The 12,752-nt window shown below is 49.3% G+C and overlaps 1 protein-coding gene across 1 annotated transcript in view; it reads right to left on the bottom strand.

Moving 5' to 3' along the window:
• Nfkb1 (nuclear factor kappa B subunit 1) overlaps window positions 1-12,752 on the bottom strand; it is a 117,119-nt gene that overhangs the window by 2,796 nt on the left and 101,571 nt on the right. Inside the window, exons 18-24 of the mRNA XM_076575033.1 lie at window positions 9,858-10,059; window positions 9,230-9,399; window positions 8,814-8,916; window positions 6,463-6,587; window positions 5,659-5,725; window positions 5,168-5,340; window positions 3,251-3,428 (exon numbers count right to left, since the gene is read on the bottom strand). Of these exons, the coding sequence (XP_076431148.1) occupies window positions 3,251-3,428; window positions 5,168-5,340; window positions 5,659-5,725; window positions 6,463-6,587; window positions 8,814-8,916; window positions 9,230-9,399; window positions 9,858-10,059 (1,018 nt within the window). The remainder of the gene's footprint in view (window positions 1-3,250; window positions 3,429-5,167; window positions 5,341-5,658; window positions 5,726-6,462; window positions 6,588-8,813; window positions 8,917-9,229; window positions 9,400-9,857; window positions 10,060-12,752) is intronic.

Consider the following 12,752-nt stretch of genomic DNA (forward strand, 5'->3'; position numbering starts at 1 on the left):
TGCCCATGGCAACTCTCAGATTTTGTCTTCCTCTGGAAGAGGGCTATGCTTCTGACAGATGTGGCCAATATGAGTTTGTGTAAGAGTAAAGAGTTGTGTGCAGCTAATAGGATTTATTCAGCCACCAAGAAAGATGAAATCTGCAGGGAAATGGATGGAACTGGAAAACACTACTCAAGGTGACCCAGAAAGATAAATATCGCATGTTCTCTCCTACGTGTGGATCCCAGCTTCCAACAGTCACATATGTGTATGTATGTGGGAGTACGTGTGGGTAGCGGCCAGGAAACTAGAAAGGGGCCTGTGAGGCGTGGAAAGGAGGCTTTACAAGGAGGGAAGAGGGTAGGGAGGGTGACAGGACACACATGGGAGTGGAAGACAGGGAGGAAGAGTGCAAGTGAGGACATGGGGTGGGGACGGGAAGGGGGACGGGGGGGGGGGGGGCCCGCGGCGCGGAGAGGAGGGTAAACCAGACGTGTATAGAAAAGCCTTAAGGAAACCAAGTGCACACACACGGACATGCACACACAAACCTCACACATGCACAAATACACACCTCTGCAGAGAAGGTTGCTTAGGACTATGCCTGCCTATAAAACAGAGAGAGGAGGAGGCAGCAAGGTGGACGTGCTGTGACGAAGCCCCGAGTGGACACTGAAGAGCAGGGGGCCATGACAGACGCATCAATGAGAGGAGCAGGGTGGTGGCCAATCTGGTAACATGTGAGCCCATGTGAGGAGAGCAGGTCTAGGAGAGGTGGGGACTGAGGTGACGAGGTGGGCAGCAGCTTTAAGACCATTCTTCGGAGAAGCTTGAACCCAGCTAGGGATGGTAAAGGAAGTGTTGTTCTATTTTCTCTGATTTATGTTTTTAAGGATGAGGAAATGATAGCTGATAAGTAGGTAGCTCTCCACAGCAGGCGGGAGAAGGAACGGATAATACAGAACAAAGAGGCAAGAATCAGGTAGCTGGGACCTGCTGAAGGTGAGAGGGAGGGCCCCAGGGGAAGATGCCCCAGGTCGCGGGCAGACACACAACCTGCTGAGCCCAGATGGAAGACCTCCCACATGGGTACTGGCATGGTGCAAAGATGAGAGACTGCTAACTGTTTCTGTTTTCAACGGAGTCTTGTGGCTAGGATACAGGTGGGCAAGAAGAAAGGGGCATCGGGTTGGAGAAAGCATGAAATGGCTGAGTAAGGTAGACTAACAAAACGATAAGGAATGCAGGGTTCATGGTCTAATTGAGATCTACTCCTACAGATGTATGTTTTGGTGGGGGGAATGACAGGTGGAACTGTTGATATGGGAAAACAAACCAGGACCATGAGTGTGGAGGAGAGCAAAGGAAGGAGAAGGCTGGAGGGAGGAGGTGGAGGACCTGAGGGAGGAGGTGGAGGACATGAGGGAGGAGGTGGAGAACATGAGGGAGGAGGTGGAGAACATGAGGGAGGAGGTGGAGGACCTGAGGGAGGAGGTGGAGGACCTGAGGGAGGAGGTGGAGGACCTGAAGGAGGAGGTGGAGGACCTGAGGGAGGAGGTGGAGGACCTGAGGGAGGAGGTGGAGGACCTGAGGGAGGAGGTGGAGGACCTGAGGGAGGAGGTGGAGGTCATGAGGGAGGAGGTGGAGGACATGAGGGAGGAGGTGGAGGTCCTGAGGGAGGAGGTGGAGGACCTGAGGTAGGAGGTGGAGGACATGAGGGAGGAGGTGGAGGACCTGAGGGAGGAGGTGGAGGACCTGAGGGAGGAGGTGGAGGACCTGAGGTAGGAGGTGGAGGACATGAGGGAGGAGGTGGAGGACCTGAGGGAGGAGGTGGAGGACCTGAGGGAGGAGGTGGAGGACATGAAGGAGGAGGTGGAGGACCTGAGGGAGGAGGTGGAGGACCTGAGGGAGGAGGTGGAGGACCTGAGGGAGGAGGTGGAGGACCTGAGGGAGGAGGTGGAGGACCTGAGGGAGGAGGTGGAGGACCTGAGGGAGGAGGTGGAGGACCTGAGGGAGGAGGTGGAGGACCTGAGGGAGGAGGTGGAGGACATGAGGGAGGAGGTGGAGGACCTGAGGGAGGAGGTGGAGGACCTGAGGGAGGAGGTGGAGGACATGAGGGAGGAGGTGGAGGACATGAGGGAGGAGGTGGAGGACATGAGGGAGGTGGAGGACATGAGGGAGGAGGTGGAGGACCTGAGGGAGGAGGTGGAGGACATGAGGGAGGAGGTGGAGGACCTGAGGGAGGAGGTGGAGGACCTGAGGGAGGAGGTGGAGGACATGAGGGAGGAGGTGGAGGACCTGAGGGAGGAGGTGGAGGACATGAGGGAGGAGGTGGAGGACCTGAGGGAGGAGGTGGAGGACCTGAGGGAGGAGGTGGAGGACATGAGGGAGGAGGTGGAGGACATGAGGGAGGAGGTGGAGGACCTGAGGGAGGAGGTGGAGGACATGAGGGAGGAGGTGGAGGACATGAGGGAGGAGGTGGAGGACCTGAAGGAGGAGGTGGAGGACATGAGGGAGGAGGTGGAGGACCTGAAGGAGGAGGTGGAGGACCTGAGGGAGGAGGTGGAGGACATGAGGGAGGAGGTGGAGGACATGAAGGAGGAGGTGGAGGACCTGAGGGAGGTGGAGGACATGAGGGAGGAGGTGGAGGACATGAGGGAGGAGGTGGAGGACATGAAGGAGGAGGTGGAGGACCTGAGGGAGGTGGAGGACATGAGGGAGGAGGTGGAGGACCTGAGGGAGGAGGTGGAGGACATGAGGGAGGAGGTGGAGGACCTGAAGGAGGAGGTGGAGGACCTGAGGGAGGAGGTGGAGGACCTGAGGGAGGAGGTGGAGGACATGAGGGAGGAGGTGGAGGACCTGAGGGAGGAGGTGGAGGACCTGAGGGAGGAGGAGGAGGACCTGAGGGAGGAGGTGGAGGACATGAAGTCGGGTGGCATGGAAGGAGGGCATACATTATGCTTATTGTCTTGTGAACCCAGGGCTACTCATCCTTCTTAGAACCTCACTTTAAATTTAACAAGTATGAGAAATAGTGTTTCTTCAGCCCCCATATCCAATGTTTCCTGGGAATGCAAGTGACCCATGTACCAGTGTGAGTGTCTGTGGGAGCTGCCCCTTCATGTGTGTGGGAGCATGGCGGAGACTGGCTGGTGTGCCACGTAGGACGACATGTCCAGGAAAAGCCTGGGGAAGGGAACTGTGGCACCATATCACAGAGCACAGACACCCTGCCCAAGAGCAAAAGGCGATTTCTCAGCCTCTTTACCTATGTGCTGCCTGGTGGAGGAAGATGAGAGAGGCAGCAGGTGGGCCTGAGCAGTGGTCACGGGGCTGGAGGCTGTGGTTTCCGGGGTGCAGAAGGCTGCCTGGATCACTTCAATGGCCTCTGTGTAGCCCATCTGTCGCAGGGCCTCCATCAGCTCTTTGATGGTGCCCCCAGAGACCTGGTAGGAAAATGGAGAGTATGTTTGTGTGGTCTAGCCCCTTTGCAGATTACAAACATCAACATCTATCCCTTCTTCCCTGTGTCTGCTCCAGAGGGCCAGGCAGGTCTGGAAAGGGCAGGGAAAGGAGTATCTGAGGAAATACAGTGCTTAAGTTCTATTTCCGTCTTAGACCAAAAACCACCAGGAAATCACAGGAGAGATGGAGAGGGAGATGGAGAAGATGAGGGAGATGGAGAGATGAGGGAGATGGAGAAGATGAGGGAGATGGAGAGATGAGGGAGATGGAGAAAATGAGGGAGATGGAGAGGTGAGGGAGATGGAGAAAATGAGGGAGATGGAGAAGATGAGGGAGATGGAGAAGATGAGGGAGGTGAAGAAGATGAGGGAGATGGAGAGATGATGGAGATGGAGAGATGATGGAGATGGAGAGATAAGGGAGATGGAGAGATAAGGGAGATGGAGAGATGAGGGAGATGGAGAAGATGAGGGAGATGGAGAAGATGAGGGAGGCGAAGAAGATGAGGGAGATGGAGAGATGATGGAGATGGAGAGATGATGGAGATGGAGAGATGAGGGAGATGGAGAGATGAGGGAGATGGAGAGATGAGGGAGATGGAGAAGATGAGGGAGATGGAGAGATGAGGGAGATGGAGATGAGGGAGGTGAAGAAGATGAGGGAGATGGAGAGATGATGAAGATGGAGAGATGATGGAGATGGAGAGATGAGGGAGATGGAGATATAAGGGAGATGGAGAGATGAGGGAGATGGAGAAGATGAGGGAGATGGAGAGATGAGGGAGATGGAGAAGATGAGGGAGATGGAGAAGATGAGGGAGATGGAGAAGATGAGGGAGATGGAGAGATGAGGGAGATGGGGAGATGAGGGAGATGAAGATGATGAGGGAGATGGAGAAGATGATGAGGGAGATAGAGGGAGATGATGAGGGAGATGGGGGAGATGAGGGAGATGGAGAGATGAGGGAGATGGAGAGATGAGGGAGATGGGGAGATGAGGGAGATGGGGAGATGAGGGAGATGGAGAAGATGATGAGGGAGATGGAGAAGATGATGAGGGAGATGGAGGGAGATAGAGAAGATGAGGGACAGGGAAAGAAAAAAGAGAGGAAGAGAGAGAAAAAAGTTCATGAGTCCACTGAGGCAGGGAGACTGCTTTCTTGCAGTGATGTCTATGCGCAGAAACCAGGGGAGACAGCAGTTAACAAGGACAGCCTCATGCACAATAATCTCCCCGTGTTTTTCTACTTTTTGGTTTAGAATTGTTCCAGTAGGAGTCATCACACAGAACAAAGAGCCCACGGCCCTGGGTCTCCCTCTTGGAAACAGGGGTTGTGTAAACTGATCTTAGCTCAGAGGGATCCCAGATCTTAGCTTAGAGGGATCCCAGATCTTAGCTTAGAGGGATCCCAGATCTTAGCTTAGAGGGATCCCAGATCTTAGCTTAGAGGGATCCCAGTTATGTGGTCAGTAGCATTTTTTGTAGGAAGGCTCTGAGAATTTGAAAACAGGCAATGTCTAGAGGTAGGTAATCGGTCTCCTTAGGAAGACAGGCTTCCATCTCAGCCTGGGTTCCTTCACCTCCCAGTGCCCTAGGCAATGGCTGCTTTTCTTCAACAAAATCATGACGAAGGGGAGAGGATTGTACCCTGGTCCGTGATGCTAACAGTCAACTACGAATAGTTACACATGTAACTACAAATGGCAAGGTGGCGCCTTACCTCATAGTTGTCCATAAGCGTTTTAGAAGGAGCAGGACTCAGCCGGAAGGCGTTATTAAGTATCCCCAGACCTAACTTCTGAGCCAGAGTGGCCCAGTTTTTGTCTGGATCAGGGATCTCCAGCAGCTTGTAGAGCTGTAGCCTCGTCTCTTCTGTTAGCTGTTTCATGTCCCCTAAGGAAGAGACACGCTGCTTTAACCTTCCAGGGACAACCAGCCTGAGAGGATCCATCACTGTCCTTTTGTTCCCTCAACGTCTGACGGAAGCAATGAAGCTTCTAGAAAGTCCAGAGCCCCAGCTGAGCAGCAGCAGTCTATGCTTCTATCAGATCAGGACCAAGCTTTCCGCTTTTCACACCGGGGCTCTTTGATTCTGAGATAAGAACTGAACCTTCTGCAGCACACCCTGAAACACGCTGGCTTCCCTCTCCTCCCGTAAACCACAGCATGGGGGCTACACTGGCTGAGAGAATCTGTTCTGTCACAACTCACCTTGGGGTAGTATGTCATCAGATGTGAACACACGCTCATATGGCTTCCCATTTAGTATGTCAAACACCTGTTGGATAGAAAAACATAAGAAAATATTCACAGAAGTGACTTTTAAAAGTCCTTAACCACAGAGGTTTTCCAGGTGTTCTCTGAAGTTCCTTTGCTGATGGTGCACAGGTTAGGAACGTCACGGGGCACTACAGTGGGTCAGTCTTCTGTGTTCCCTGTAGGGCCATGCAGTCCAGCGAGCGGGCTCCCAGGAGGTGCACAGACAGTGTAGAGGAGCTGCCGCATCCCTACAAACCTGACTGTCTCAGCTCTTTCCACTGCCTGCTCTGCCCTCTGGCTCTTTTCTCTCGGCCCAAAGACCTACTGACTGCTCTCTCCTTTAGGTCTAAGCTCAGCTGAGTTCAAAGGAAGGGTTTCAATATGTTTACGGAAATCCACAGTTTATCTTTATGTTCAGAAAGCCTGCATCTAAGTTCTGAGCAAACCAGCGTGACGGAGATGGCAAGAATTCTTGTCACGTGCACAGGAAAGGTAATTCTTCTGTGACTTCTGTCTTTTCTAACCTCTCACACCTCAACCCTGATCTGATTAAGCAAACAACTTTACAGCTAGGGCTCAGTTGACCTAGATCTTTCATGGCTAGGCATTTCAAGATAAACACGCCTCTTGCTCAGCAGACTTCATGCAAAGGCTTGTTCTTTAGGGAGAAGAGTGCCAAGAAGGGCCATCTGTTTTTAACATTCCTGAGCCACTGGCTCCCCCAAAACACCGTGAGATGGACTGGGCAGAGCTCACCTGCCAGTTGGCAGCCATGTCCAGGGGGGTGGTGCCTGGCACCACCCCCTCATCCTCTCCAGACTGCTCCCACGAGTCGTCCAGGTCATAGAGAGGCTCAAAGTTCTCCACCAGGGGGTCTGCTCCTATGGAGTCAGGCAACACAGTGTATGTAAAATGCAAAGCTTGTCAACTTCCAACTGCACACAGGGGTCACATTTCTAAGGGCAATTTCCTTTAGCTCATAGAGGAGATTACAGGTTAATTTTTTATTTCTAGTAAAATTTACAACAACTTTTTAAATTTTAATTGACTTTTACTGAAAAGCTATCAAAGGGTGCCCTCTACAGCCAAGGACACCATTACAAATAAAAGACTTCAAATACTCTGACTTGCAACTCTGCAGGATGTATTTGATTGAATGATGCATTTTAATCTAAGAATTAGTAGGCCGCAATTTATAGGGGCCGGGATGCACCTTCGGGGTTAAGTCCTGAATCTTCAAATTTACATCTACCCATGCACACATCTCACTCTCTTCTCTTGCTTGCTCAGAACAGCCCATCTGCTTGATGTCTACGGCAGCATGGTCAATTTTAGGTGTAGCCATTTTAGGCCCCTAATTTTTAAGCAACAGGAAAATAAACACCAAAAGAACCTTGTGCTAGGTAGGATGTGTTGTTATAGGAAAAAAAAAATGTGCTAACAAATCGCGGGAATCTAGCCTGTCCTTCCGCTTTCAGCAAGGAAACAGAAGGAGTAATTCAAATGTTAGTGCCAGTTAGCTCTTAAAGCCTTCCTGGCTACTCTGTCAGAGCTCAGCTCAGTATTTATCGGACAGCGCCAGGCTCAGCACAGCTTTATGGGATGAAGAATTGGCTTCAGTCCTGCCGGCAGAACACCTAACCTGGGCCAGCACGGTGCCGTCTTGCTGCCCTCTGCAGTCTGGCACGCTCTATTATAATGCAGGCATCACATGGCCAGGAGCATGGTGGAGAAGTGGGTTTGAAGACCGGAGGGCTCCACATGTTCCTGAACAGTCCTGTGACCTTCATGACCCTCAGGACCCTGGGGACGCCAGGGCTAGGCTCTGTCTGATTTTCTTTGCATCACACAAGCTATTATTTGCTATACTTTCATGGTGAATTTAATTAAACTTTTACATTTCTAAATTATGTTTTTACTTCTGAGACAGTATGTATGTATCTTTGGTTGGCTCAGAACTATGTAGACCAAACTGGCCTAAGCTTATGGAAATTCTCCTGCCTCAGCCTCCTGAGTGTTGGGACTACAGGTGTGTACCACAATGTCTGGCTTAAGAGACAACATTTTTTTTCAATATAATCAGTGACTTCCAAAATGACTCATACATATCGCAACCGGGGCCCCTTGGGCAAAACAGAGTTCAATTTGACTAAGGAGGAGCTATAGGCTGCTGCTTATTCCACTTCGTTCTTCTGTCTTTACCACACACTCCATATATAATCCAGTTCGCTTGACTTGATGAAGGATGTGCCTTCCACAGATCTTTTCCAAAACAACTTCTGAAGTATATTAGGTTGTCCTGACAGGCCAGAAATGCCAATCTCATCAGCCATGTGTAAACGCAAATGCACAAGGCACCGGAGACACAAGATGAGCTGGAATATTTCCGTAGGCTTTACAGGACTAGAGAGCTAACTAGAAAACTGCCTGAGGACCCCAAGCAGAGTAGGAAGAAGCACAGCGTAGAGGACAAATGTCTGCAGGTCCAGGCTGTGGAGGTGTGACTCACAGCTGTCTAGGACACTGAAGAGTGGGCCTGCTTGTCTTTCTAGTCTGTCTTCTTAGAGATAAAATGGGATTAATAACAACAGTACTTATCTCAAAGAGTTACTTCGGATTAAATGTGGTAAAGGAGTGTATGTGGGATGCCAGCGTGGTGCCTGGAACATAGTAAAGGCAGTGAACGCTAGCAGGGTTTAATGTCTCATTCACAATAATATGAACACACCATGGCTCATTGGCTTTTCCTATGACTTCAGCTTCTAAGAGACTTCTCTTACAAAAGGAAATATTTACATCTTTTTCTTCTGGGGACTTGTGATATGACTACATACAGCTCAAAAGTCTATAGTCACTGACTCACCCTGAATAACCCAAACACAACACAGACAGATGAATCAGAGAACGAAAACAAACACACCATCAAGGTAAGCCCAGGATTACCAGGCCAAGCAGAGCCTCTGCTGTGACTGTGACCAGCCACGTAGTTTTTCTCCGCTCACACTCTCCAGGAGCAGAATCCCAGCTGCAGAGGGAAGCTTTGCACTCTCGGGCAGAGTTTGCTTGGCTGATGTCAATGTCCATCAGTGACCGCCAGGCCATCTTACCTGCTGCTTTGAGAAGAGCTGCCAGTCTGGTGGACCCTCTTCCAGCTGCTATATGTAGAGGTGTGGTCCCATCATAGGTGGTACTGTCCACGTGGGCATCGCCCTAAATCCGCCCACGAAGAAAGAGTTAGCAGGGGGCTCTCTTCTCCCCTTGTCTCTGCCTCCCGATCTGCATGGTCCCCCAGGTTAGATCATTCGCCCAGTAGCTATACTGGGTTGGCCCTGCCAGTGAAGGAGTCCCCAGTTAGAGAGTGGGGCTGGAGCTGGGGATGCAGGAAGTGGCCTCTCTGAACTCACGTACAGATGCTAAGCAGAGCTGACTACTGACAGCACAGCTGGCACTGGCGTCATGCGTTGAAAAGACTTCCCTAAAATTCCCTTGGGATTTAATTCAAGAGCACAAGTATGTCCTTTACCTCCAGAAGCAGGCAGCCAGCCAAGGAGATGTTGTCGTACTCCACGGCCAGGTGCAGTGCTGTGCGCCCAGACTTCTGCTCCTGAGCATTGACCTCTGCCCCGGCAGCCACAAGCAGCAGCAGACATGGCAGGCTATTGCTCATCACAGCTATGTGAATGGCATTTAGACCTAAGGCCAAGCAGAGATACAGATGTGGGCGGGACTGGCAAAACTGGACTGTGGGAAGGAGGGATGCCCCTAGCTTGCGGCGCTTCCGGTTTCTTTCAGGACATGTTTCAAAGGCTCTGAAGGGCCACTGTTCTGCTTCTAGAAGCCACAAGCTCCTATTATGCTCACAGGAGATACCAAGCTACTAAATAAGCACATTCTCAGTATAAATGATGCTTTATATAGTTTAAGACCAGTGTTTGCTCGGGCTTGCTTTTTCTACTTACTGAGTAACACTCCAAATCACCTTTAAAGGGGTTTGTCGTGGTAAACAGCAGAAACAGTTACGAGACAGGATGAACTCCAGCTGGCCAAGACAGCATTTGTGGGTCCAAGTCAAGGTACACACATTTACCCAGTGCCACGCAACTGTGTAGAAGCGGAATGGGAAGGTTGTGTAGCAAGGAACTGCCCCTTACCTTCCCCGTTGGGGTGGTCGATAAGGAGTGCTGCTTTCCTGTTCTTGAGCAGGACACTCAGGATCTTATCGTGTCCTTCTCTGGCAGCTAGGTGCAGAACAGAGTTACCCCAGCGGTCCAGAAGGCTCAGGTCAGCTCCAACCCTCAGCAAGTCCTCCACCACATCTTCCTGCTTGGTGATGACGGCCAAGTGCAAAGGTGTCTGGGTAGAGAAGGGGCAGGAGAGTCGTTGGTTGCTTGTGGACATGTGCAGCCGCTGGCTTCAGAGCCGTCACTGCAGTATGGCTGTGGGCCATCTGTCACTCCCAGATGAACTCTTGACCTTTGTCAGGAGCTTCCTGTTTCACAGGGCAGGCGCCAAGGCCCAAGGAGGGAGGCGGCATGCAACAGTCAGGAGTATGGGATAATTTAAAATGCTTAGTGGTTTTGCTTTGTCACAGTCCAACTGTTGACATTTTTTTTTTTTTTTTTTTTTTTTTGGTTTTTTCGAGACAGGGTTTCTCTTGTGTAGCTTTGCGCCTTTCCTGGAGCTCACTTGGTAGCCCAGGCTGGCCTCGAACTCACAGAGATCCGCCTGCCTCTACCTCCCAAGTGCTGGGATTAAAGGCGTGCGCCACCACGCCCGGCTAAACTGTTGACATTTTAACTCACCTAGAAGCAAATTTAGGCTTTTTTTTCCCCTGAGTTTCTGATAGGACTCTATCTACAGCTGGTAATTCTGTACATTATCAAATCCAACCAGAGTTGTGACTTTAATGAAGTAATGTAAATAGACTATTGAAAAAAATCAACACGGGTACCATCCTTCTACAATGGCCTGGAACTACATTTGCTAAATTAGAACACAATGCTGCAGGCTGGCTTCAAGAGGTCTGCTGTTACAAGCTATACCTAACCTCATCAAAGGTGCTAGGGATTCTAGTTGGCTTAGTTAGGACAATGCAACAGTTTCCCAAAGAAAGCTCAGGCAAAAACCAATCGCAGTTACTGTCCATAACAGGTAACGAAAGGTCTTCCTGACCACAAGGCTGTGCTTCCATGGATACAAATAGGATGCATGCAAAACTGTTTTCAGAAATGAGCAAGGCTAACACAACCATGAACGTGTCTGTCAAAGAATTGGAGATGGCAGATAGAGAGTAACACTTCCTTCAGGACAAGCCTGCATACTTCACAAGAGCATCACAATGAAGTCCAGCTGTGCAGTGAGGAGTTGCCCAACCTCCCATGCAGGGAACAGTTCCTGGCTTAGAAGCAGGGGCAGGTGGGCCACCAAGACCCAAGTTGCCATGGTGATATTTTAGGCTTCTAGATCTAACCCCCAGGATTATATCTTCAATAGTTGTAAAGGGTGGGGCTCAAGGAATCCTTAGGATCTGTCTTTGGAGGTCAGTGCTCAAACTGTCCTAGTACCCCAACTTCTGACACAAACCTACAGGAGGACATGATGCAGACCTTTGCTGCAATCCAGGTGAACAGTGAGCAGCTGGTTAGGGGCACTACAGCATTCTCTTTGGAATCACTGACAATAAACCAGCTGTCCATGGAACTGCACAGGTAAATGCTGTAAAGAGCCAAGACAGGGATCCAGTATAAGGCTGCTTACACATTTGCGAGTGTGCTCATGACTGTTTTTATGTATTTATTCACTCATTTTAGAGACAGAGTCTTCTTTGTCACCCAGGCTGCATTTGAACATCTATGCTCAAGGACTCTTCCTGCCTCAGCTTCCCAAATAACAGGAACCACAAACTTATACCACCATGTTTGGCTTGGGAAAAAAACCTACAGAGCTAGCTATCCATATGTACATGCATGCAAAATTAGTAAAATCTGATTCAGATATGTGGATTGTACCTGTTGCAGTTTTCTAACTGTAATATTGTGTTAAGCAGGATATAACTGGTGGGGGAAACTAGGTAAATGAACTTCCAGTTTACTCTTAGGAAATATATAGGCTCTTAGTTTAATTTTGCAATAACTATGAATCTGTAAGTTATTTTATACTGAAAATTAAGGGAAAGGCTAATGCAAGGATATATATATATATATATATATATATATATATATATATATATATATGTATATATATTAAACAATAGTGTGGACTGTGTGGATATACTAAAAATACATGTCATTCAAATGCACATGTATGTAGTCAACACTCAGGAAAGGACTCTTCCCATAAACATAACAGCTACGTTTGGGAATAGGGACCTGTCAGATTCTAGGCAAGGTAACTTTGAGTTCTTAAAATATATCATTTTATGCTATTTAAAAATTATGCATATATTGAATTTACAATAATTAAAAACACAGAACAAAAATAAGTGATTGGAAAATGCCCTAAAACATCTTATGGGAATTTACGTAAATAAAACAAGCCATGCCAAACCCTGGGCAAACGCAAGAAGAGACCATAGCTTAAAGATGATTTCAGAAAAGTCCTTTCTATGCCACTGTGGCGTGGATGTGTCTCTCGAGAGTGCTGGGGACAGGGATTTGATCATGACAGATGCTCACAGGAATGCACTGTGATTAGTGAATGATATTTTGGGGAAAATGTCCAAGATAACTTACAAATAATCCAAATTACTTGGAGAACTGTATAGCTTTCTGTCAAGAATAGTAATTAAGTTAGGTGTGGTGGTACACATCTATAATTCCAGCTCTGGGGAGGTGGAGGCAGGAGGATTGCCATGAATTTGGGGCCATTCTGGCCTATACAATGAGTTCCAATCTAGCCTGGCTTATGTATCTTGTACAAACAAACACCCCAAATATCAAAAGAAAACAGTTAATAAGCTGGGTGTTGGGGACATACATTTGTAATCCCAGCACTACCTAGGCTATCTATCAAGTTCCAGGCTAGCCCTGAACACAGGAATACCCTCT

Source organism: Peromyscus maniculatus, chromosome 6 (assembly GCF_049852395.1).
Source record: "Peromyscus maniculatus bairdii isolate BWxNUB_F1_BW_parent chromosome 6, HU_Pman_BW_mat_3.1, whole genome shotgun sequence".
NCBI lineage: Eukaryota > Metazoa > Chordata > Mammalia > Rodentia > Cricetidae > Peromyscus > Peromyscus maniculatus.